This window comes from Chiroxiphia lanceolata, chromosome 2 (assembly GCF_009829145.1).
Source record: "Chiroxiphia lanceolata isolate bChiLan1 chromosome 2, bChiLan1.pri, whole genome shotgun sequence".
NCBI classification, from domain to species: Eukaryota; Metazoa; Chordata; class Aves; order Passeriformes; family Pipridae; genus Chiroxiphia; species Chiroxiphia lanceolata.
The window spans coordinates 95,061,937-95,085,462 of NC_045638.1; the positions used below are offsets into that span (position 1 = coordinate 95,061,937).

Consider the following 23,526-nt stretch of genomic DNA (forward strand, 5'->3'; position numbering starts at 1 on the left):
CTAGACTTACACCTGAGTCTGTTTCCTGAGACAGCATAAATTGTCCTGTTACTCCTACCTCCAGAATTACTTACCCCAGTTGTTTGTGCTGTGGTGAGCAAAATGTTGTACAATATCCACCCTAATCTGCTTTGGATTAGAGTTGTTAGGATTTAAATTATTAGATGAGGACATGCACAGCACATTGACCTGCCATTCAGAACTTAAGCTTCTATTTTCCAAGGTGGTTGTACCACAGAGTCATAAAAGTTAGGAGTGGAGATATCCTGTTCGGTTATCTGGTCTTTTTTTGCAGGAAATTCACAGCAGGATGTTTTCCTAACAAAACTATTCTCGTATTTAGTACAACCTCTTTCAAAAGTGCCTGCGTGACAGAATTTGCCAGCTATGTCAAGGTAAAGTCAGGTTTCAGAGGGGCACAGTGACCGCTGGGGCTGAGAGTCAGCATTCAATGTCTGCCTTGGCAGTACTTTCTCTTAGGCTTTCTTTGATGTCTGTTGTCTATGAAATGGCCAGGTCTGCCCTGGGCTCTTTCATTTCTGTCTCGAGCACCACAGTTGTCAGATCTGCTCTGGAAAATCAGGTGTTCTGACACGTATTATTTAGGTATGTCAGATGTAAGCAGGCTATAATATCAATGGGAAAAAAACCCTTGATAGTGGTGTGGTTGACTTCATTCAAACTCACACTTGGCCTGCAGGCTGTGTTAAAATGCATTTACTTGAAATCAGAATGTCACATCTCGAACAGCACTCAGCATTTTCATTTCTCAAGCAGGGCATGGAAGGTGATGGTTCGCAACATCTGACAGATTTGACATCTGTTTTTCCTACATTTCTGCCCACCAGAATCACAACTGTGTACAGGACAGTGCTTTCATTGCAGGGAATGGCACTGTTGCGTTAACCTTTGTGACACTGCAGGAACATTTCCCACAAAAGCAGAGGGGAAAACAAATATGAAACGTGTGACATACAGTGACTCAGTTGTGCTGTCCATGCAGACAGGATCACCTTGGCACCAGTTATTCATCTTTTTAAACTATGTTTATGGCAGCTAAGGGGGAAAAGACAGGGTGAACTGCAACAAGTTGGTTTGTTTTTAGGCCTGCTTGGTGTTGTTTAGCTATCTCATGCTATTTAAATACAGGTGTGTGTATGCATGGAGGGGTTGTGGCAGCTCAGCACTAACAGCCAGACTCAACACTGGAATTTGAGGGTGAGACAGTTTATTTTTTTTTTTAATTCTATAAAATTAATCTAGTGCTGGTGAAAAGTATGCATAGGCATCCTGGAGACTGAAGCCCTCTCTTTGTCCTTGTAGCAGTTATGTCCAGACAGAGCAAACCATCCCTTTCCCCAGCTCTGCCAACTTCATCTCTGAGCAGGAGAGACCCTTCGTAGGGATTTTAGCTGCTATATGCCCTTTCATCCCCATCTGCCACTGAAAAGGGGACAGTGGAAGGCAAAGGAAGTAATACCTGGGGGCAAGGCAGGATTTTTCCTTAGCTGCCACTGGTGAGGACTATGCATTGGGAGCCAATCTGGAATTGTGACTGATGTGCTGGACCAGGGGTTGGGCAAGCTGCAGGGAGGAAAGCACAGTTTGATCTGCTCTGGAATCTGTTTCTCAGCCAACCTTACGCCTAGTGAAAATCAGGCAAGGTCAGCAAAAAATAAAAATAAAAATATCTAGTGAATCAACTTTAAAACTCGTGATTTACAGTAGAAAGTCAGGAAATGCAGAAAAATGTCATATCAGAGATACTGACTGTCAAGTATGTTGCCATTTGTACAGCCCTGTTCCTTTCCTGTGATTAGGAGGCCAAGTTAATACATTGGTTTGTTCTGTTTTGTTATTTTTTGCTTGTGCAAAATAACAACTCTTGCTTAGTAGACTGAAACACTTACTTTTGAGAAGGAAATATTTCCTACTTTAGACATTTTAGTCATTGAAACAAGAGACTATTTTGACCTTTATTGTCATGCTATTGACATAGCATGATAGGAAGCATACACTGCTACTGAGGGCAATTGAAGACAATTTAAAAAAATTCTAATACATAAAACTCCCAAAATGATGCAATAAAAATGCCCACAACATTTTTTTTTTATATAATTCAGTATTCATTTTGGGGGGAAACAAAAAAAAAAAATCCAAACTATTTCTTTCAAGTCAAACATCAAAAAGGTGATGTTCCAGGTGAAATGAAAGGCCTGCATTTATCCTACCCTTACTTGAACTAAAATTAAAATAAAATTAGAGAGGACATGAACCTCCTCAATGTGACAGAAACCAACTAGTAAGGAGGTCTTGAATATCTCTGTCACTAATGTTTATCCTTACAAGGAGCTCTCTGAGAAAACCACAGAAGGATAAGTCAAAAATGAAGCCTGCTGCTATTCAGTCCAGTTCACTGCAACAAGTTCGTTGTGTGTACATGCTGTACAATATCCACTTACTGTCTTACTGCCCAGTAAGACAGTAAGATAGCTTACTGTCTTACTGGGCAGTATTCACACTGACTGGTTGGGGTGTCTGACTTAGCAGCCGCCTCCCTGGGGTCCTTCTGGAGCCCATGGAGACTCAGTTTCTTCTAGAAGGTGGCACTGAAGGCCACAGGATATTGCCTGCATCTCCTGCTGGACCAGGATCTTTCTTGCTCTTTGCTGGCTTTGGTGGGAGGCCAGGAAGCCATCCTCCCAGCAGTCATTAGATGGGATCACTCCCTCCTTCCCTAGCGTCCTCTCCTACTTGGGCTGCTTGGTGATTCAGACAGATACATGCTTAAAGGTCTCCCCAGCTTAGCCAAAATGCTCAGTCTAGTGCCAGGTGAAGCCTTAGTCAGACAGGCAAAGAATGAGCACCTTCCTTGCTGGTGGGGAGGTTTGGTGGGTGGCACCACTATGGCTGGGAAGGGACAGAAGGGAGAGCCCCCCTCCATACCAGCAGTGCTGAGAGATGAGAAGTTCAATGCCCATTGCTGGCACGGGAAGCCAGAGGGATCAGAAGGAGGAAGACACGGTACCTGACCTAGCAGGAGCAGCAGACGTGTAAAGGAGGTGGCATGAGCTGTGGTCTTGAAAAAGACTCTGGTGAAGGTGAATGTCTGCATACACTGGGCTTGGAGGTGATATCCAGTGAGTGGAACGAGTTACTGTGACAGCCTTTATGTTTTATTTTTGTCTAGGGGAAGAGAAGTATTGTCTTTTGTATGCAGTATGTTTATAACTCAATTTCCCTTCTCACTGATGCCTTGCTCCATGCTCTCTTCTCCTCCTCCATCTGGTTTCTATTGTAGTTTTAAATGAGGACAGTTTGGCTGTCTGGCAGAACAAGCGGGGTCTGTGTGACACCAGCTGCCTCTTCCAACTTCTAAGCCTTCAGAGCAGTTTTAATTATAGAAGTGTCAAGATTGGACATCCCCCCACCCACTCCTTTCTGTGTTTGCAGTACAGACCCTGCTTCGAGAGAAACCCAGGTCTGTGATTTACATATGCCCTGTAATGCCAGTAGAGTCCTGTTGTAAAGCACATACCAGAGTCTGTACCTCCCTCCATTCAGGATTGATCACAGCCTTGGTTCATCAGAAGTTTTGTCCGAAATAATCAAACCACCTCGGAAATGCCTGGAAATGGTAGAGAGCTGCACACTGCTGCTCTAACCTCACCTCCCCCAAGTGCCCAAAAGACTCAGCCTTGTAGGAGATCAGAGCTGCTCAGGAATGTCAGAGCTACAGGTTCTGCTCAAAGAAAACATTTATTGTGCTCCAGTTTCATACAAGAGCTGCATTTAGGGCTTGATTTGCAGGAAGCCGATGAAGTCCCTTCACCTCCAGGGACTTGAGGTCAAAGTCTGTAATTTTCAGTTGGAAGTGAAAAGTGTCCTATGTGGGATTTTTTTTGACATCACAAAACCGCCACAAAGTTTGGCGTAACTGGCTGTTTCTCTTCATACGAGCTAAAGACCTGGTATGGCAGGAAACATTGTACATGATGAGTGAAGGGCACCAGCAAAGATATGTGAGAAGTCCAGGACTGGAAAAGGAAGAGTTCAGGGCTGCAGTAAGAGATGCTGGCAGAGCTTGCTGCATATTGTCTATCCGCAATCTATAGGTTGTCTCTACTGTGGAGTCTTCACTCACTTTAAAAAATGGGTTGAATTTTATACATTTGCTACAGATTGTTCCTCTCAGGCCCCTGTTTTTGCTTACCAGTCCTCAACAGATGGATCTAGCCTTCTCTGGTTTGTGTATGGGGGGTTTCTTACCTGCCTGAGACCTCTTGACCTAATTTATTACACAGAAACTTAAAACTCAGCCAAAAAAACCAGTGTGATTTAATAGGTCTTACTTTCAAGAGGTTCAATTAGTCACAACAAATATCAGTATATGCATTTTTTGTTGATGTTCTTATTCTTAACACTGAGATTTAAAAAAGTATCTAAATAAAGTATGTAATAAAGGACTTCATTCTTGTGGCAGCTAGTCACCATCATATGAAGCTTGCCTATATGAAAGACTGTTAAACTTTTAAACAAACCTTGTCACATGGCTATCCTGATCAAATATGTATTCTGTTCAATTAATTATTCTCTTTTCAGGTCGCATGGTTTCCATTTTCCCATCCAAATAGATCTGAGGTGAAAGTGGATCTGCCTAACTTTCATTTTTGCTGATTGCATTACATTTATTTCTAGAGACCCCTACCAAGAAGAAAATCTCAATATGCTGTGTATGCATAGCTCCTTCCATAAAGAGGTTACAGCCTGACTATCCAGAAATGGAGTGAGGCCTGAAGTAATTTGTCTTTCCCCTTTTTTATTTTTAGCATGCTCATCATCATATGATCTGAGTCCCCTACTGCAGTTCCAGATAATCAGAACTTACTCAGAGATAGGAAGGTCCTCTTTCTTGATGTGTCACTTGGACTTTTCTTGGCAGGATATTAAGGAAATTTTGTACTTATTTTTTTACTCTGACTCCTTCCACACCATTAAGTCCTCCTAGGAAGCAGGTGTTGTAGGCACTGAAAGGAACGTTTCCCATGTTTGTTCTGGAAGGCACTGATGTGATGCCTCCTCAGAAGTCCTTGAGGAGAAACTACTATAACTCTGTGACTATTGTGGACAAAGCTTTCATTCTGTAGACTTCACCTCTTCTCTTGGTGACCTCATGGTTACCCCTGAACATTGCTGTAGTAGGCTGGGGCCTCTGATGTGAGCTCAACAGTTAGTCTTAGTCCAGCAACCTGAAGTTCTTAAAAATCAGTGCAAGGGCTTTGAGTGTAGCATAGCATGACTAATGTACCTGCATTACGAGTCCTTGCTCATAAAGTCAAATTTTCCCTGTTGTTCTGGAGAGGCTCCTTTGACTGAGAAGCATTAGTCTGTTTGGATTGTTTGGGCTTCCAAGTAATCACTGGCACTTCGCGTATTCCTGCATTTGGGTTTGCCAAAAGGGAAGAGAAGGGTCACACAAAAGGACCTCTTCACTTCCTTAGGTAAGGGCCAGGAGGCAGAAGGGTAGCACTTCCCTGAGTGACTGGGCTTGGTAGTAGTGTGTCACTGAGGTAGGAACCAGCTTGGTTCCTCACCAGATTCTGTGGCCTGGGCTGCTTGGTAGGGGCAGGTCTATCCGTGAGCTGGCTCTGGCCTCAGTGGCTCCCAGGAGAAATACAGTAATGTACCAGCTGGTTTTCTTCAGGCTATCATTGGATGCCATCTGATGAAGCACATGTTAATATGTCATTATGGTCCTGAACTTTGAGCAGAACTCAGGGAAGGTCCAGCCAGAGGCATTGTCTCTGTGGTGCCACAAAGCTGAAGGAATTCCTACGCCTGGCTTTCCAGTCAAGTCTATGACTTTGTTTTCTTTCATACAGCTTTCCAAATGTGCAGTGCAGCAGAGTCAGCGTTACAATGGGGAACTTTTAACTTCTGCATTTACTGACTTTTGTGCCTATGGCTGGATGAAGTATTGCATTAAATACACAGTAGTTTCTAGCACCTAATAAGGAAGGGCTTTCTTATTGTTATTGTTATAGCTAGGGTTGTTATAGTACTGTGGATGGAGAGGCTTGGTCTGACCAAGAGAATGGGGGGTTCTTATACCTATATAATGGGGAAAAAAATAAACATATACTTTGGATCCAGGTCTGGATGTAAATGTTGTGCCTCAGGCTCCTCTCAGCTTTAAGACTGGGTAAGTCTTTGTCTAGTTATGTTGCTGGAGTTCTTTTGAAGCAGATGTCAGGTTTAGTCAGTGTGCAGATCTAGTCAATATTTGAACTTTATAACCCCTCTGTGGGAGTTTATGAGCACTAAACTGTGGGTATGTAGGCTTATATGGAAGTGTGAATGCTTCTCTGATTTTTATCCAAGCCAATCAGACCTTTTGGCACAATTTAGCAAGGCTACAGGCCTAGACTGGGGAGGGGGGAGGTTCCCAGGACCTCATGCTTTACCGCATGCTTTCAATTAGAATGAAATAGCTTCTTTTATTTTTTTTTGAAGGAAAAGAAAAAGGAAGAGAGAGAAACCCTACCTTACTTTCTACAATGTTTCTGTGACTTCAGGGTTAGTCATTGCAAATGAGCATGGCATGGCACAACCATAGCATATCCTCATGGTCACTTTTCAGGGTCTACTTTTGGTCTGTTATTTCTCCCATTGCTGTACCCTTGCCTGCATCTGCAGAGAACCTCTGCTGTTTTTTTGTGTAACTGTCTCCTCTGTGGTGACTTGTGGAAGTTGTCAGTGTGTATTCATTGGGCATCTTGCCTTGCTTTCTTCTCCTAGTCCCCTATGTGCTGAAGAGCTGTGCGGAGTTCATTGAGACTCATGGCATTGTGGATGGGATCTACCGCCTCTCAGGAGTGACATCCAACATACAAAAGTTAAGGTAAGGGCGGCGTATTTGAGTGTCAGAGGAATTCAGTGACACTGCTCAGTACCTTTTTGGTGTTAATCCCTCAGACATAGACTGTGGCCAACAGAGCTCTATACTGATGCAGAAGATAAATTGTCTCTGAAGTTGGTAACAGGGAAATACGACATTTCAAGGACAAGCCCATGACAAAGTAAAAAACTCTCTCTCTCTGCATCTATTAATGGGAAAGGCATGGAGGGACTCAGCACAAATGCTGAGTTGTTCTCTCTCACTTTAAGAGAAAGCAATCTCTTTATATCAGTTTGGGGTCCCCTCATGGGACTATGTTAGGGATAATGGAGACTAGTGGAAACATCAAGGCCTGAACATGGCAGACAATCTGGGCCAGCCTGCAGAGACACTTCTGCTTTCCAGTTGGTTTTTTCTGTAGCTGTAAAGGAGTACTGAGGGTGGAGTACTGCCCTGCTATGGCTCTTATTCACCCATATTGTTATGTTTCCATATTGTTTCAGACAAGAGTTTGTTTCTGACCAATGCCCGGATCTAACAAGGGAAGTGTACCTTCAGGACATCCACTGTGTGGGGTCACTCTGCAAGCTGTATTTCAGGGAACTGCCCAACCCTCTCCTCACTTATGAGCTCTACAAGAAATTCACGGTGAGACCCTTGGCTGTTCTTGTTCCTCTGCAGCCGTGTGGATGTGCTGCAGATTCCTCCATGACAGCTGCTTGGGATTCACTCCAATGTCCTGGCTTCTGGTGCATCTATCCATATAAACACTTCTCAGTGTTCTTCCCTTCTCATCTTGTGTTGGCTCTCTTTCCCTGTCCTTGTTTCTTTTCACCATTTAATGTTTATTTCTCTCAGTTTGTCTGCTGTTTCCTCCCCTTCATCTTCTCATTTTTTCACTGCATTGCTTCCCTGCTGCCTCTCTCCCCACTGTGCACCTCCTCTCAGAATTACAAATGCTCTTTCTTTTCCTTATTACTGTCCATCACTGAGAGTCTTCTGTGTCACCTGGGGCTTGTGATCATAATCACAAGGGTGTGGTTTCCTCATTCCTGTCCCTCCAACTGTCACTGACATTTGCACAAACTGATTTCTCAGCCCATGTGTAAAAGCATCAGCTTTTCTGCATCTGTAGCATTTTTTACACAGCTTGTAGGAGTGCAAATGATGACGCAGGTTAGGCCAGCAATGGCATATCAGGTCAGTCAGGATCACATCATAAATACAAATGGCAGAGGAAAGTGGCAACTGGCCAAGCAGAAATCTTTAACTTTGTTTAAAGAGATTACAATTCAGGGAGTAGTTACTTGATTCTGTAAAACTACCATAGATTATACGTGGATGGAGTTGGAGCCCAGGAGCAGATAGCAGGGGAGCAGAAAAATAACACCACAATGCCTGAATTTTTTAAGAGTTGGCTAATTTTGATGGCAGATAATATTTTATTAAAAACTGGCATAGTAAACTATGCTTGTTGTTAAAGTTATCTGCTTCTTACCACTCTAAATTCACTTTCAGTTTTTTATGACACCAACAATTTTAAATCCCATCACTGGGGTTGAAATCTTATGTGTCAAAGGTATGCATTTGCAGCTAAAAGAATTCACCAACTTCTATGGATAACTGGGGTGGAGGGATGGGAATTATTGTATTCTCAGTGTCAGAAACATCCATCCTTTGTTAAGAATTTCTGTCGTCCTACTCCTTCCCATTTGCTGGGAGGACGAGGGGACAGTCATTGCCAAAAACGTTACAGAGAAGACATTCTGCAAAATCAGGTGTTTCTGTCTGCGTTGCCTCTATCCTGAATTAAACACTTCCAAGCGATGCTGCTATGGCACAGGAGGCACTGAGGGAGATCCACTGGCTCCACACAAGAAGACACTCTCCAAAGAGAATTGCCTGTTGCCTGCTATAGGAAGAGGCAGGCATATCTGTGGATGGGGAGCTTGCTGTGGGGCAAAGCCAGATGGAACCAGACAAGCAGCAACCTGCTATAAGAAGTCAGGTAGCTGTTAGGGCACAACTGTACTGGGGAACAAGGGGTGGAAAGTGGCTCGCTGTGCTGCCTGACAGATATGCAATAGTCTTAGGTGTCTTGCTGTTTCGATGCCAAATTTTAAGTAAAACTGGTCTAGGTTTCAAGGTGATGTATAGCCAAATTTTCAGGAAAAATTCTGAGCAGATTTGAAAAATTGACCTGTATCCTCAGGGGATAAGCATTCTGAGGATATAGGGTAGGATCTCTGGAGATAGTCAGGATGAACAGGATCTTGAAAATACAAGGCATTACTCAACCATTCACTGTAACTGATGAGTTTCATTCTTGTTGAAGCTATTTGGCTGGTGTCTTTCTGGCCATCACTACTGATTTACGAAAGAAAAATGCTGTAAAGGAAACATGACGATTTAGATGGAAACTTTTTTAGGAAAGAATGTTTGCTGAAAGGTGCAGTTTTGGAATGATGACTTGCAGATTTTCAGTAGATACATTTGGTAAATAGCTTTATTCAAAAACAAAAGGAAAAACATTTCTGTAACTAAGTGTTTCTTCTACAAATACTTTCTAAAGGAAATGTTTCAACATTATATCAACACATCTAACTTATATAAAATGTCTTTCAGAAAAGGGTTAAACAGCCCAAAATTTACAATATTATTTCTTTAATGTGTGGTTGAGTGTGATGCTTTTGTCCGCCTTGAACAATTGTTTTCAAAAATCTTATGCCAACTCTCAAAATGTTATCACTTTGGGCTGACCTAAAGGGTTGTTTTTTTTCATCTCTGGCCTTTCAGTTTGTCCGCTCAGCCACAAAATCCATTATTCATGTAATCTACTCAGTATGGATTTATAATTGGCAATCCAGCTGACAGGAAGCACAGTCATATACCAGGAGGAAAGAAAGAAAAAAGACCAATTCCCCAAGGACCAACCACTAGGAGTATGTGTATGCGTGGGGTGTCTGAACAGGGAACAGTGGCAGCTGTACCTCAGCAAGTGAGTGCTGGTAGGAATAAAGAACACTTGTTAAGCCCAGCCTGACTCAGTCAGACTGTCTCTGAGTTGGGATAGGCTGCACTTTGAGTCATCAGAGTGATTCAGAGATTTTTGTCTAAGGAAAGTCAAATTCTTAATGACTAGGGAGGGAGTGGCTATTTGGTCATCACTATGTCACGTTCACAGGTGTGACTTCCCAGTCATGACCTCACTGGCTATCGACATTTGCTAAATGATAGCCATTTTGTATTCTAGTGATGGATGGTTGTTTCTCAGGATAGATAAACTGACTCTTCTTGGCTTGTTCTAGCCTGCACATAGAGGGATCAAGTACTCCCTCAGAGCAAATCAGCTCTAGGAGGCCAAGCCTACTTTCTCTCTGGACTCTATTCCACTTGTTAACCAGGGTTTATGAATCATGCACTCCCAGAGTCACTAGTGGAGTATAAAAAATCCTAAATTACATAAATTCACACCACGATCAACTAGTGTGTAATAAATGGAATTATTGGTTCTTCCTTGAATTCTGTATTCTGCTACTGTCATCCACAGTTTTGGAGGGGGCTTCAGATTTCAAAGGCACAATTTATATGAGTCAAAAATGTTGCTCAGAGGTTTGAACAGGTCATGACCTCAGAGAAGTTGGTGTTCACTTGCTGTCAAATCATTGGGTCTTTGAGACCTGCAAGTTAAATATGGGAATGAAAATCAGCACTGGGGGAGAAAATATCATGAACAATCTACTTGAAATCTAATGCTTTAGGTGGGCCAGTTAAATGTTTTATTTCTCTCCGTCTCCATCTTTGGACAAGGCTATTGAACTGGAAACCTTATACCAAGATCATAAGGGCTCTTCTACATAGGATTTCTAGGCTGATGGTAATAGGCTTTAAAAAAAAAAAAAGAAAAGGAAAAAGACCTGTAGTTATGTGTAAAAAACACTAGAAGGAGTTATTTGGGCAAAACAAGTACCTCTGCATCTCATATACACCAACCTAGTGAGCGAGCTTGTTTTTCTTTGCCGTCACATCTCTGTCCTTGAAACTGGTGATGTTTATTTTGCTGGTCCTTCTATGTGAGAAGTGAGGTGCTGGGAAAAAGACAGTGACAAAAACAGAGAGGGTAGCATCATCAGTGTGGATGTTACAAGAAGATGCTTCTTTGGTTGTGGCTGGCAAATTCAGGTTCATAATGTTTAAGCAACGAGTGGTTGGGGAAGGATTGTTTCCTTCCTTTCCTTTCCTAGCAGTGCTGACGTCTGTCTGTAGGCACAGATTCTGCTGGCAGTGTGGGTCGCAGCATCTTTCCTTGAACTTGCTCCAAACTCCAGTGGCAGTAGGATAGGCAGGAGGTTCCCAGACAGTCATGCATTGTTTGAACTTTCTGGTGGTTTGTCCTCCCCCAGCACACATATTGAAAGGGAATGGCTGAGCAGATGAATACCAGTGCAGTGAACTCCTAGGAATGCAGACAAAAGTCTTTCGTGGCTCTCTAAAGTTCTTGGTTTGTAGAGATTTGCTCAAGAACAAGATGTATAGCCTTGATTCTGTCTCACTCTAAGAATTTATTAATCTGCCTAGACAGTGATTTTGCTAAGGCTTCTCCCATCATAAAAGAGGCAAACTCACACAAACAATCCCTATAGCTATCTTCATGTGACAGTCAAAATATTGCTTATTTGAAAAATATGAAACATGTATATCCAAGGTGTTCTCATAACACAGGACTTCAAAAACCTGATTGATTTTTAACACAGTTTGTGGAGTGGGGGAATGTATCACTGTTTTTTACTTTTTCCATTATTTTCACTTGTCTTGTTCCCTCTTTTTTTATTTCACCCATCACTGCCCAAGTTAAAAAAAGGGAAAAGAATCATAAAAAAAACCCAAACAAACAAACAAACAAACAAAGTCCAATTCCCCATATTTCATAATTGAAAGTCTAAGTCCTTAAATGCCCCTCTCCCCTAAACACTGACCACCTTGTCTGAATGTCTGTGGATGATGTACTGAGACGTGAAGTAACAGTGCAGGAAATCTCTGCTGTGTTGGGGGCACAAAGCAACCTCTTCTACCAGTAGCTCTGTAAGGTAACAAGAGAGCATTCCCTCCGAGAGAGGCTGTCTAGTGTGACCCTTTTTAATCCCTTTTCCTTTACCCCTAAGTCCATTGCCAGGTTGTATTGTTTCCTTGTATCTCTGCAGGAAGCAGTATCACGCTTCCCCGAGGACGAGCAGTTGGCAAGAATTCAAAATGTCATCCAGGAGCTCCCACCATCACATTACAGGTAAGAACGTGTCCCCTGAGGTGCTGAGGATCACTGTGCTGATCCTCACCATCAGGGAATATTGCCTGAAACAGCAATGGTATTCATTTCCAGAAATCAATTCCCCAAAGCTGACTCACCATTTCCAAATCTGACAACAACTTATCTGGCATTTAAATGTCATTGAACAAAGTGTTGTTAGAGACAGAACAAGATCTCTCTGCTGCAGTCTGTCATCCTCCTTCCCCAGCTCTGACTGCTAGGGCACCCTTGGCCAGTGTCCTAGGTGTGGTAAGGAGAAGATGATCTGCTGGAGGAGCTTGAGCAACAGCTCAGTCTTTGCATAATCCTGCTTCCTCTTCCATCCATCTCCCATCTTCTTTGCTCCCATCTTGCTAAGGACAGTTTGGTTCATGCCCCATCCTTGGCAACCCCAGAGCACAGTTGTAGGTGTTCATTGCCATCCCATGGAAATGCTGATGCTGTGTATCCTCTGCCCTGTGGGGTCTGTTGTGCCATTGCAGGCACTGCCTTCCTTGAGAAGGGGACAGAGCTGGGTTTGAGCCTTGCTGTCCCAGTGGGCAGGCACTGATAAGTTGACACATTTTTCTTTCTTTATGTGAAACCACTGCAGAACGCTGGAATACCTGATCAAGCATCTGACTCACCTGGCCTCCTTCAGCAACATGACCAACATGCACACCAGAAACCTGGCCTTGGTGTGGGCTCCAAATCTCCTCAGGTACAGTAGAAAGTCCTCTTGTCCAGAGCACCATGCTGAGCTCCAAGGTGAATGCCAGTGCCTGAGCCTGAAGACCCAATCACCTGAGGAAAATGCAAAGACAGGGAAAAGCTAAACAACTAAAGGGAAGAGCAGAGCAGAGCAAACAGCTCTTCCAGGTTGAATAATCTAAGGTTTTACTGCCAGCATCCAAGGAAACTCGTGGTTTTGTGTGTTTCTTATTAAAAAGAAGTTGCTATTTGCAAGTTGAGTATAGATTTAAAAATGAGGAGTTACTCATCACTGGGGAACGTTAATGACATTTTTAATGGTGCGAGTGCTTCTGCAGCGGAGTGGTGAGAGACAGCAAGGCTTGGAAGGGAGAGCAACAGGGCAATAATACTGCAGACCTGTGCCCAGATCTGCTTGCCCAAAAGTGAGATGAGCTTGGTGGGCTTAAAATGGCAGCCAGTGTCAGATCTGAGATCACCACCTAGTTTATCATGTTTCTATGCCTGGTACTCTGCTGGGAAGAAGCCTGGATAAGATTCAGGCAGAGGTCTGGCTGATATGTTGTAGAGCTAAGAAGAACAAGAAAAAATAGAGTCTGGGGAAAAAAAAGAAATGTTTTATATGCTGTTGAAATTGTCTTCGCTGTCCATCCAATACACCTATATTTAGAGGAATGAACTATGCAAGGAGAGTCCACGACAGCAGCTGGGCAGGAAAGGTGTGATGGCAGAGCTGGTACTGGAAGCCCTGGGCTGGCAAAGGACATTGGCTAGAGAGGTACAGGCCTGAAAAGCATTCTCTAAAGAGTTATCTCACCCTTCTAAATCACAAAACTAGCAGAGCAGGTTCTGAAAAAGAAGCAAATGTTGACTCTATTGAATATAATAAAGTGGACCTTTACTACCGAAACAATTTCATTCTAGCATCTATCCTTGTCAAAAAAAACCCAGTCTGTTTCTCTTTGCAATCTTTCATAAGTACAAGTCCCAGGGAGGAAAAGGAAGGACCAGGCAATGCAACTGCAGTCTCCTTACAGGGTTATCCTCTTGGCAATGCCCCAAGCTATTATCTAACACACCAGTCATTAACTTTACAAAGGATCCATTGCCCAGAGATAATTTCTTCAGCAACACTTTGGCATGTCAAGATAAGGGATGTTTCTTTGCTGAGAGCAAGAGTGAGAATGTGGGAGTACAGGGGGGTAGAGAAGAGACTACTGGGGCACACGGCAAAGCGTTGAAAAAATATGAAAAAACTGACGTGGGAAGACCTGAGCAGGGTTCTAAGGGATTTCACTAACAGATATTGAAGCATTGAGTAGGGATCTAGAAGCAGCATTTAAAAGCTCCTGTGTTGTCTTTCAGGCCCAATTTTGAAATAGCTAAAAGAGGAGAAAGGAGAGACAAGGATGGAGTTTGAGAGTCACAATCTTATCTGTGTTGAAGAATGTAAAAGCCAAGTAGGGAAAATAACACAGTCAGGAAAGAAAATAACAGAGGTTGCAAAGAAAACAAGGAAAATAATTTTTAAAAAAGTGAAAAGGCAAAGAGAGGATAAGGGCCTGGGAGGAAAGAAGAACAAGAAGTGCAGCAAGAGTGGGGAAATCATTCCTGTTTCCAAAGCTTGCAGGAAGAAATTTGGTCTTTCCTTCCCAAGGGCTGTATGTGGCAATTCTCAGAACTGATACACTTTCCTCATGCAGGTCAAAGGAGATTGAGGCAGTTGGCTGCAATGGGGATGCAGCTTTCCTGGAGGTGCGAGTACAGCAACTGGTGATTGAGTTCATCCTGAATCACGTCGATCAGATCTTCAACAACAACAGAAAAGCCAGCTCTGCGGAGAACATCGGTAACAACCTCCCTGAGCCACTTCACGCTGTCACTTGTCATATACTCCAGCTCTCCTTTCAACTAATATTTCAAGCACATTAACCCTTACCAGCACCACAGACTCCCCCAAAGACACCCTGAGCCCAATACCTTATTATTCTTGTTCTCTTCAACATTTTCTTTTTGAATATTAGCCTCCTTCAGTGTTTTCTCAGGTTGTCCTATGTCATCTTTTGCCCGATCTCATCTGGCTTAATGCTTTCCATAAAAGGAAGACCACCTGACAGATTCTCAGTCCTGGTCTAAGCTCTTTCTCCAAGTCCATCAGCCACAGTCTCAATTCTTCTCTCAGGCTCCCCCAGTTACAAATCCTCATACCAACAATACCTGCCCTCCAGCCACCATATCCACCCAAGTCAGAGGTCACACTCCCAGGACAAAAGTTAATTTTTTTGTTCCAAAAACGTATGTCTTGTTCCTGATGATGTTTTATGTAAGAGATTTTTTTTTTTCCTGGGACATCAACAGTTTTCTGAGATGCTGGTTTTGTTGTTTAGAGATGGTTTTGTTGGCAAAGGCTGTGAAGTGAGAAGGTTTAGATCCACATGGACCTCAAATAATTTCAGAAATATGCACCTTTCTGTTTTACACACTGTAAAGACTTGTAATACCTTCAGAACTCGGGGAGTATCCACCTTTCTGCTTTCCAGCCCTGTGTCAGCTTGTCCTGCCCATCTTTACCTTAACATGTGCTAGTCTGTCCCTATATCCCACGATTCTGGTGTGGTGCCCTGCTCAACTTGTAACACCCCTGCACTGTGATGAAGGTGTCATTCCTATGCCCTGGCAGAAGGCACAGAGTGAGCAACTGCTCCAGTACTGCTTTAAGCATTGTAGTGAAACACTGGCTAGTAAATTCTAAGATTTCTGATTGTACTGCAGGTCACAGACGCAAAACTGGCCCAGCTTTGAGAAGTGCTGGCATTTTAATGGCCATATGGAGTCAAGAGAGGAACATGCTGATGAACTCGGTTGATTCTTAGTGGGAAAGTACCCCTTCAGCCAGCCCCTCTGCAGAGGCAGGAACTTGCACCCTGCTTCAGCAGTAGAGCTAAATGCCAGGTGGACTCCAGAGCCTGCGCTTCCTTCACACACCTCGGGGCAGTCTGTTCAGGACAGGACTGTTGCTGGGGTGGCATATGGGAGGCTGGCTCTTCCACTGCCCCTGTAAACAGGCGCTTTCAGTTTCCCAGACTGTCAGCCCCACTGTTTCTGTGGCCCTGAAATGGATTAGAAAGTTAAAGTATTGCTGGCTTTTAGAACAATTCCCCTTCCTGGAGCAAGACAAGGAGAAAGATGTGGAAGTGAGAGAAAGAACTAGGCACCAGATTTGGATCAGGGACTGAACCGCTCCAATATCGGATTAGGGCGAGAGTGGGTGGAAGAGGGAGGAGAAAAGGGACTGTGTGAATCCTGGTGGTTTTCAGAGACATCTCTTTCACATAGAAGTGCCTTTGGCTGGCAAGCATGGCCCCTGATGGGAATACACTCAGATGGATAGCGTCGCTGGGGAGTTGAAAGACTTATCTGAAAAAAAGCCTTTCTCCCTGCACGTGCCACTCCTTTCCTCCCTCCACAGGAGATGTTCTAGTCAAATAAAGACATGAAATTCTTTCTCTCGTCTCTCCTCACCCCAGGCTGGAATGTATTTTCTTGCTTTTCAGAGAGTGCATCAGTCGTGAAAAGTCTGACCCTCCCCTCAGCCTCCCTGCCAATGAAACTGGTGAGCCTGGAAGAAGCACAGGCACGGAGTCTGTCTGCATCCCACCCTGCTCGGAAGGAGAGGAGAGAGAACAGCTTGCCTGAAATTGTGCCTGTAACTGGGTCCTTCTTCCACACAGTTGTTGACCTCCCCGACAGCAAGTGAGTGTCAAGAGGAGTTGAAGTGCAAATAAAAAAATGCAGGCTCCTTAGTGTGATTGGGAATGATCCTTTTGTTAGCGTGGTACCCCCACACCTGCACACATGAATCTACAACCACCACCAAGAGAAAATTCTGTGCCTTTCTCAAAAGAGGCACAGCTGCTACTGAGAAGTATTGCAGTTACTGGATTCATAGCTCCACTAGTCCTCATCCCTCCATCAGGGCAGAACTTCATAGGCCTCCTGTGGGAGGAATTAGCTGCCTTTGCATCCTTATGCCAGCTCAGAATTTGGCTAAACACGGGATGAACGTGGAGCAGGTTGGGGCACAGCTCGCCTACAAGTTCCACCTGCTGGTGGCTGATCCACGGCACGCCTGGTGCCACTGACCTGCTCAGCTTCATCATTCACCAGGTTCCTCTGCAATTATGGCCAAGTAGTAAGGCTAATTTTCACTCCCAGCACGGAGAGATACTTAGATAGTAGTACCTATGCCAACTATGTCTGTGCCAGGAGAAAAGTCCTATTTCAGCTGAGGTTGCTGCAGTTGTTGGCACAGTGGCCCAGCCTAAGTATTTATCTCTTGGTCTATCTAACTGTTAATACATGGCCACTCTACTGCCAGGTTCTGATAGATTACAGCCTCTGCAGCAGGAGGCTCATTAATCTACTGACCCATAAAGCACCAGAGAAAAGATATTTATTGTCACTCGATATATTAAAGCAAAAAGGAGCCGTCTAACAGAATACTGGCAAGAGGATAACCAGCTTAAGACAAAAGGATGTATTGTCCCTCTAGAGTGCCTTTTCCTTTCTCATTGAAGAGAGTCCTATCCCCAAGATATCAATCCTGTTTGTAGGACTGATTTGTACTCTTCTGAGTACTGATCTGAAAGAAAAGTAGAACTATGGGGGTAGAAAGCCCATTATGGAGAGCAAGACAGGGAGATAAGAAAGTTCTTGCTCTGGAAGAGGGGAGATTGAAGGAGGAATCAGAATGGATATGTGAAGGAACTAAAACAGAGCTTCATGCAGAAATATGCATAGGAAAAAAAATGGCTACAGGACTGGCAGTTTCTTTCTGCATAAAACTGTGATTTCCGAAGAGACCCAGGGAAACAATGTTCCACTTCCTCTGACAATAACGAGAAAATTATTTAATTCCCTTAAGCCTCCTGTTATTTGGTTAGTACATTATTCTTGCATAAGAATATATAACACCTATGATTAAATTAATGTTGGCTTGAGAAGCATTAATAGCTAGTTTTATTAAGGGGTCCTTTTATTTTCATCATAAGATGTGGTCTTTACAGGATAGTTTTTGCACTGAGCACTTGTACCGGTTCCATCCATTCTCTGAAATTTATCATGCATTGTATCGTTAAAACCTGTTAAAAAGGCAATTTTTCTTTGGTGTATTGCATGATAGTCCAAGCCTTGGAAACCTCTTCTTTCTGGACAAAAGCATGGGTGATTGCTCAGTCAATCACAGTTGCTGTAGCATGATGCCAGACCCAGCTATCTGAAAGTTTAGGTGACTTTCCATCCATGAAATGGTTAAATCAGTAATACAGATAAATCACTTGCAGAGTAATTGCTAGCTGTATAACCAAGAGTTGGTTGTATAGCAGCTATGCCTTGCATGCTTTAGAATTAAATGAGATGTGGGAAGAAAAGAGGGACAGTGTTGAGGGGAGACAGCTCAGAGGTCTTTGTGGGATATTAAAAAGGTAAAAGTCTCTAGGGTTCAGTAACCTCCTGAGCCTTTTTTCCTTCCAGGAGAAAATTATCCACAAAGTCCAAGAAATGGAAGTCGATATTTAACTTGGGCCGCTCTGGATCAGAATCAAAGTCTAAACTGAGTCGAAATGGGAGTGTCTTTGTAAGGGCACAGAAGCTCTCTGGTAAGAACACACCTTTCAGTTAAGTGTTTCTCTCGGAAGCTTTATCCTGTGATGTTGATAGCATGGGGCAACCTGTATCCACATGCCACTAATACCATTAGGCTTGGGATAGTCTAATGGGGTCATGCTTATTGTGTGGTTTCACATACCTCGTTTTCCTGTGATGGCAAGAAGCGGCCTTTCAGGAGGATATGCCAGACGGCTACAGTAAATATTTCATTTTGGTACCTAAACAGGCTCCTCTTGTCCAGCTGTCAAGTTTGGGAACTGGGAAATTCTATGTAGGTTTGGATTAGTCCATTCCAGCACAGCCAGCCTCTGCCTCCTAATGTTCCTTACATGGCACTGGGTGAATGGCTGTTCTTTTAGCCTGTCCTTCTGGGTTGTCCTTCCACTAAAGGGCTGTAAGAACCAACTGTGTTCAATGTGTTTGTGAAAAACAAGGCACCAAGAGTTCCTGTGGCTCCTGGCTTTCAGGACTTTGAGGGAAGCCATTGCTTTTGTGGAATTTCCAAGAGAGAAGTTGTCTTTTCTTCTGGCTGTAATCCCAAGTTCTAGCCTCTTTTGAGCTGCAATCTCTTAAACACTGCTTCCTAGAAAATCAAATGACAGTGCCAATTCCCAGTGTTCAGAAATTATGACTCAAGTTCTAAAAATCAGGAACTTGACTTAAAAGTAATCACAGTTTTTAAAAGAAAGCATACCCTTTTTTCTGAGTTCATAAAGAAATGTTTTAGGTTTATATGTCCTAGACTTTTTGGTATCTCCAAGTCAAGGAATTTAGTTTTTAAAAGAAGATGAAGATGGAATTTTTATTTATATAGTCTCATGACTCCAGGAGCTGGTGTCTGGAGGACCACTACCAAATATTGCAAGACTTAAAATAAAATAGTTAATGTTGGCAACATTACCTATCACCACATATGACAGTCTCTGTTTGTATCAGAAATTAGTGTGACGCCAAATGCTGGATCCAGCTTCTTTTGAACCCCTGCCTTCCCCAACTTTTGCATGTAGAGATGGCTTTACATAGGGTGCCTATGGTAGACCTCAAAATAGCTCTCTATCCTATTTTGATCATGGGATCACCTTCTCACTTTGATAAGGAATACTCTGTCTCAAAATAGTGCTAACCCAAGGATGCCCAGGAATGACTGGAGCCCAGTGATTGTGAAGGCTGAGCCTTGTTCCAGGAACAGTACTGAGCAACAGAGGGCTGTACATTTCCGTGAGCAGGACACACAAATGCAAAACCGTGCACAGAGTTTTAAGTACTGAAGTAGTGCCTTTCAGAAGCAGTACTTTTGCACTGCCATGTTATATTTTTGTGTGCTCTCTGCTTACAGCCTAATGTGAGGAAACACATGAACTTGCTGTTGAAACTAAGCACATGTAACACAGCTTGTGTCCATGCACACAAGTCTATAAGTCACACAAAACGCGAGCTCCACAGCTTGAATTCTGTTCCTCCTGGAAAGCTGAGCCAGTACTCAAGACATCATGCCATATAAATGTAAAAAGTAGCCAGGACTCCATATAAATGCAAAAAGTAGCCAGGACTCCATATAAATGCAAAAAGTAGCTGGAGTTTCTCCTATGCTCATGCAAAAGTTAGAGCCAGAAGCCTTAATTATATAAACAAATGAAGTCCAACAAGCCTGCTCACTTTCTGCTTTACCTACTTTGTGCAAATCTGTAAACAGCAAACTTTGCTCCCAGACATTTTCCAGATCTCCACAGACCCTTTTTGGGCTGTCAGAGGCTAACTTGTCTTCCTTGCCAGCTACATTTCCTCATCTCCCTTTTTCAGAGCAGTAACAGCTACAAGCTTCCAAAACCTGTCAGGAACAGACCTGTAGAGTGTCGAGTAACAAATGGCAGCTTGTTTCTGGACAAGCAAGTCCAGCTAGAATGACCAGGAAAATAGGTTTCTTACTGCCCTCATAAATTTCCCCAAGTGCTTGCTGGAGGCAGGGCATGCTCACATCAGCAAAAGAGCCAGGGAGAGCAACATAAAAATAACCCAACATTTGCTATCAGGAATAAGAGGTGAAAGGCATTTATATCAGTTTAGTTAAAAAGTGCCCCACAACCAATAGCCTGACTCGATCAGGGAGGGCAGTGGAACATAACAGCTTTTGGGATGCTTAACTGCTTCACTGTGGAGATGGTGTTGACTGGCTGGGTTAAGTATAGCTCTCCACATGTCCAGCAGGTGCAAAGCTGTTGTTAGCACTAGCAGATCCCCAGCTGTGTGGACAAGTGTTGTGGGTAATAAGCCACGTGGTGCAGATACATGGGGGGAATGCTTGAAAATGGAAAATTTGATGTCTGCCTGGCACGCCTGTCTATACGTGTGTAGTCTCTGATCTTTATGGGCTGAAGCCTGCAAAGCCACAGGATCTGATACCTGCTTCTAAAACTCTTTTTGCACAGAAAAAGCAACTATTCGGCCTGCGAAGAGCATGGACTCGTTGTGTTCTCTCCCAGTGGAAGGTGAGACATCAGTAGTGTAATGGTGAAGGATTGCAGCTCTGCATTCTCAGCATCATGGATCATAGAATCATACAATGGTTTGGGTTCAAAGGGACCTTAAAGATCCAGTTTCAATCCCCCTACTATGGGCAGGGACACCTATCACTAGATCAGATTTCTCAGTGCTGCATCCAACCTGGCCTTGAACACTTCCAGAGAAAGGGCATCCACAACTTCACTGAACAGCCTGTTCCATTGCCTCACTGTCCTCAATGGATGCAGCAGTCTGTATCTTTGTCTATCTCACCATGTTGTGTATTTTTGTACGGTGATGTGTGCCCCCAACTTTGTGTGCATGCATTTTTGACGCTTTTCAGTGTCATTTATCTCAGTGCATGCCCCTGAGAGTTACCACTGTGTCTAGCTGCATCTTTATTAGCAGTTGGATTGCCTTGATTTCTTTTTTGGTTATTCTGGGCACGAAATTCCAATTCATAAGTGAAAAGTGCTTGCAATAAGCCAACAAAGCCTGGCATGTGCATAGCCCTAGATTTGGTTGCATCTGGTTAAGAAGGGTATCTAATAACAGTCTTGGGTGATTTCCACTGGAGGGCATTCTATCCAGCCCTGCCTGCCCAGTTTGAAGGAGGCCCCAGGGCTAGAGGCTGGAAGGTCTTCAGCACCTACTGTCTCTATCTATCTGGGGAAATGTGTTAACCAGGGCAGGACTCTTTCCTGGGGGTGTTGGTGAGGGCTCCTTACAGAGTAAGTTTGTTTGCTAGTGCTTTGTTTCCCATTGACTTCCTCCTGTGTTCCCATCTCTAGGGGAGGATGAAAAAGGCAGGTTCAAACGGTCAGTGACTACTGGAGGCTTTTTCATTCCAACGAAGATACGGACAGGAGGAACAGGCAGCACATATGACCTCAGCAAGGAGAATGAGTGGGAGCGGGAAGGATCTGCCATGGGGGCCAAAGGAAGCTCAGAGCTGAGTGGGGAGAAAGGTCCTCCCCGGACACTACAGGTGAAGTCACCCCCTGAGCAGCTGAAGGTTTTCCGGGTAGCAGAGGATGCTGAAAATGAGCAGACTTCAGCCAAAGGAGGGCTCATGTTCTACACCTCTGAAACAGCCACCAAGTCAGGCTTCCCAAGCAGCCTCTTTCCCTTGGAGGCCTCTCCTCGTCACCAGAGGAAAGCCCTGAACATCTCAGAGCCATTCGCTGTCTCTGTCCCCCTGCGGGTATCCGCAGTCATCAGCACCAACAGCACGCCCTGCCGCCTGCCCACCAAAGAGAAGCTTTCCCTTTCCAGCCTAGAGGAGCTCTCTTCCCTAATGGTGGAGAGCACAAGCCCCTCTGCTCTGGAAGCAGGGACCCACACGAGGACAGACCTGGCAAAGGAGCGGAAGGAGAAACAGCTGGAGCCCACTCTGCCGGTGGCAGCGTCCAGAGGTACATTGTGTTAAGGGGGGGGTGGGGTGGATCCTCAGTTGTGCTACTGGAGGTGCCCCACAGCTTGGTGGCATGGAGGTTTCTCCAGCCTGCTCTTGTGGCGGAAAAGAGACCAAGCTGTAGCAGGGTGGGTCAGGTTGGTGTGTTTATTGCAGCAAAGAGACTGGTGAAGTGCCCATGGCCTCCCAGAAACATCCTGTTGTGCCTGGAGGGGAGCTCTTCATCTTTTTTAGTTGGTATTGGCTTTTGGCAGCACCACTTTTTCTTGGGACACAAGTTTTCAGTCACAAACAGTTACATCTTTCACTTGCATTTCTGATCCAGGCTCTCACCCTGAGGAACTGGTGGCAGCCAGGAAACCTGAGTCCTTAGAAACCCCACAGCCAGCTGCAGAAAATCAGAAGACATGTGGGCAAAGCAGCTGCACAAGCAGCACCAAGAGCCCCCAGGAGTCCTTAGAGCAGAGAGCCACCTTGGAAGAAACACCAGTGTCGGAGTTTCATAAGGGGCCACTCCCAGAAGAAGGACAGCTCAGTATGAAGGATGTCTCTTCAGAAGGAAGCTGTCATCAACAGGAGATAGAGACAGCTAAGACAGAAGAAGGATCATGCCTAAGAGATGTGGTAAGCAAGAAGACATGAGAATGAGGGTGGGGGACCATGTCATGGTAGTGACTGAGACGTTGTTTAAAGTTTCATTGTGTGTCTGTAGTTGTGAAAACTCAGTCCACAGCCTAGGCAAAGCAGGGTCAAGAACAGACCATGAATTGATTTCACTTCTATCCACAGCACCATGTGGTGATTTACCTTTACATAACTACCTACTGTCCCCTTTTGGTCTTCTTTTCCTGTAACTATACAATTTCAGCCCTTACAATCTGTCTGCTCTGAGACTCTCCAGATGTGAGACTGCCCGGATGTCTGAGCATTTTGACCCACGGTCTCTGAATTTCCCTTCTATTTTTGCTGTCCCATTTGTCCTGGACAGCCTGAACAGTCCTTTATTCTTCTATTCGCTGCACACAAATTTTTTTAAATTCTTACTATTTTTGC

At 44.0% G+C, this 23,526-nt stretch overlaps 2 protein-coding genes across 2 annotated transcripts in view; one reads left to right on the forward strand and one right to left on the reverse strand.

The window, feature by feature from the left end:
* ARHGAP31 (Rho GTPase activating protein 31) overlaps nucleotides 1-23,526 on the forward strand; it is a 60,238-nt gene that overhangs the window by 29,727 nt on the left and 6,985 nt on the right. The window contains exons 2-11 of the mRNA XM_032679460.1: nucleotides 6,799-6,901; nucleotides 7,402-7,546; nucleotides 12,100-12,182; nucleotides 12,796-12,903; nucleotides 14,597-14,742; nucleotides 16,448-16,646; nucleotides 18,426-18,550; nucleotides 20,987-21,046; nucleotides 21,851-22,474; nucleotides 22,799-23,097. Of these exons, the coding sequence (XP_032535351.1) occupies nucleotides 6,799-6,901; nucleotides 7,402-7,546; nucleotides 12,100-12,182; nucleotides 12,796-12,903; nucleotides 14,597-14,742; nucleotides 16,448-16,646; nucleotides 18,426-18,550; nucleotides 20,987-21,046; nucleotides 21,851-22,474; nucleotides 22,799-23,097 (1,892 nt within the window). The remainder of the gene's footprint in view (nucleotides 1-6,798; nucleotides 6,902-7,401; nucleotides 7,547-12,099; nucleotides 12,183-12,795; nucleotides 12,904-14,596; nucleotides 14,743-16,447; nucleotides 16,647-18,425; nucleotides 18,551-20,986; nucleotides 21,047-21,850; nucleotides 22,475-22,798; nucleotides 23,098-23,526) is intronic.
* Nucleotides 12,836-23,526, reverse strand: part of UPK1B (uroplakin 1B) — a 35,896-nt gene continuing 25,205 nt past the window's right edge. Inside the window, exon 8 of the mRNA XM_032679461.1 lies at nucleotides 12,836-12,986. Within this exon, the coding sequence (XP_032535352.1) occupies nucleotides 12,900-12,986 (87 nt within the window). The 3' untranslated portion in view covers nucleotides 12,836-12,899. The remainder of the gene's footprint in view (nucleotides 12,987-23,526) is intronic.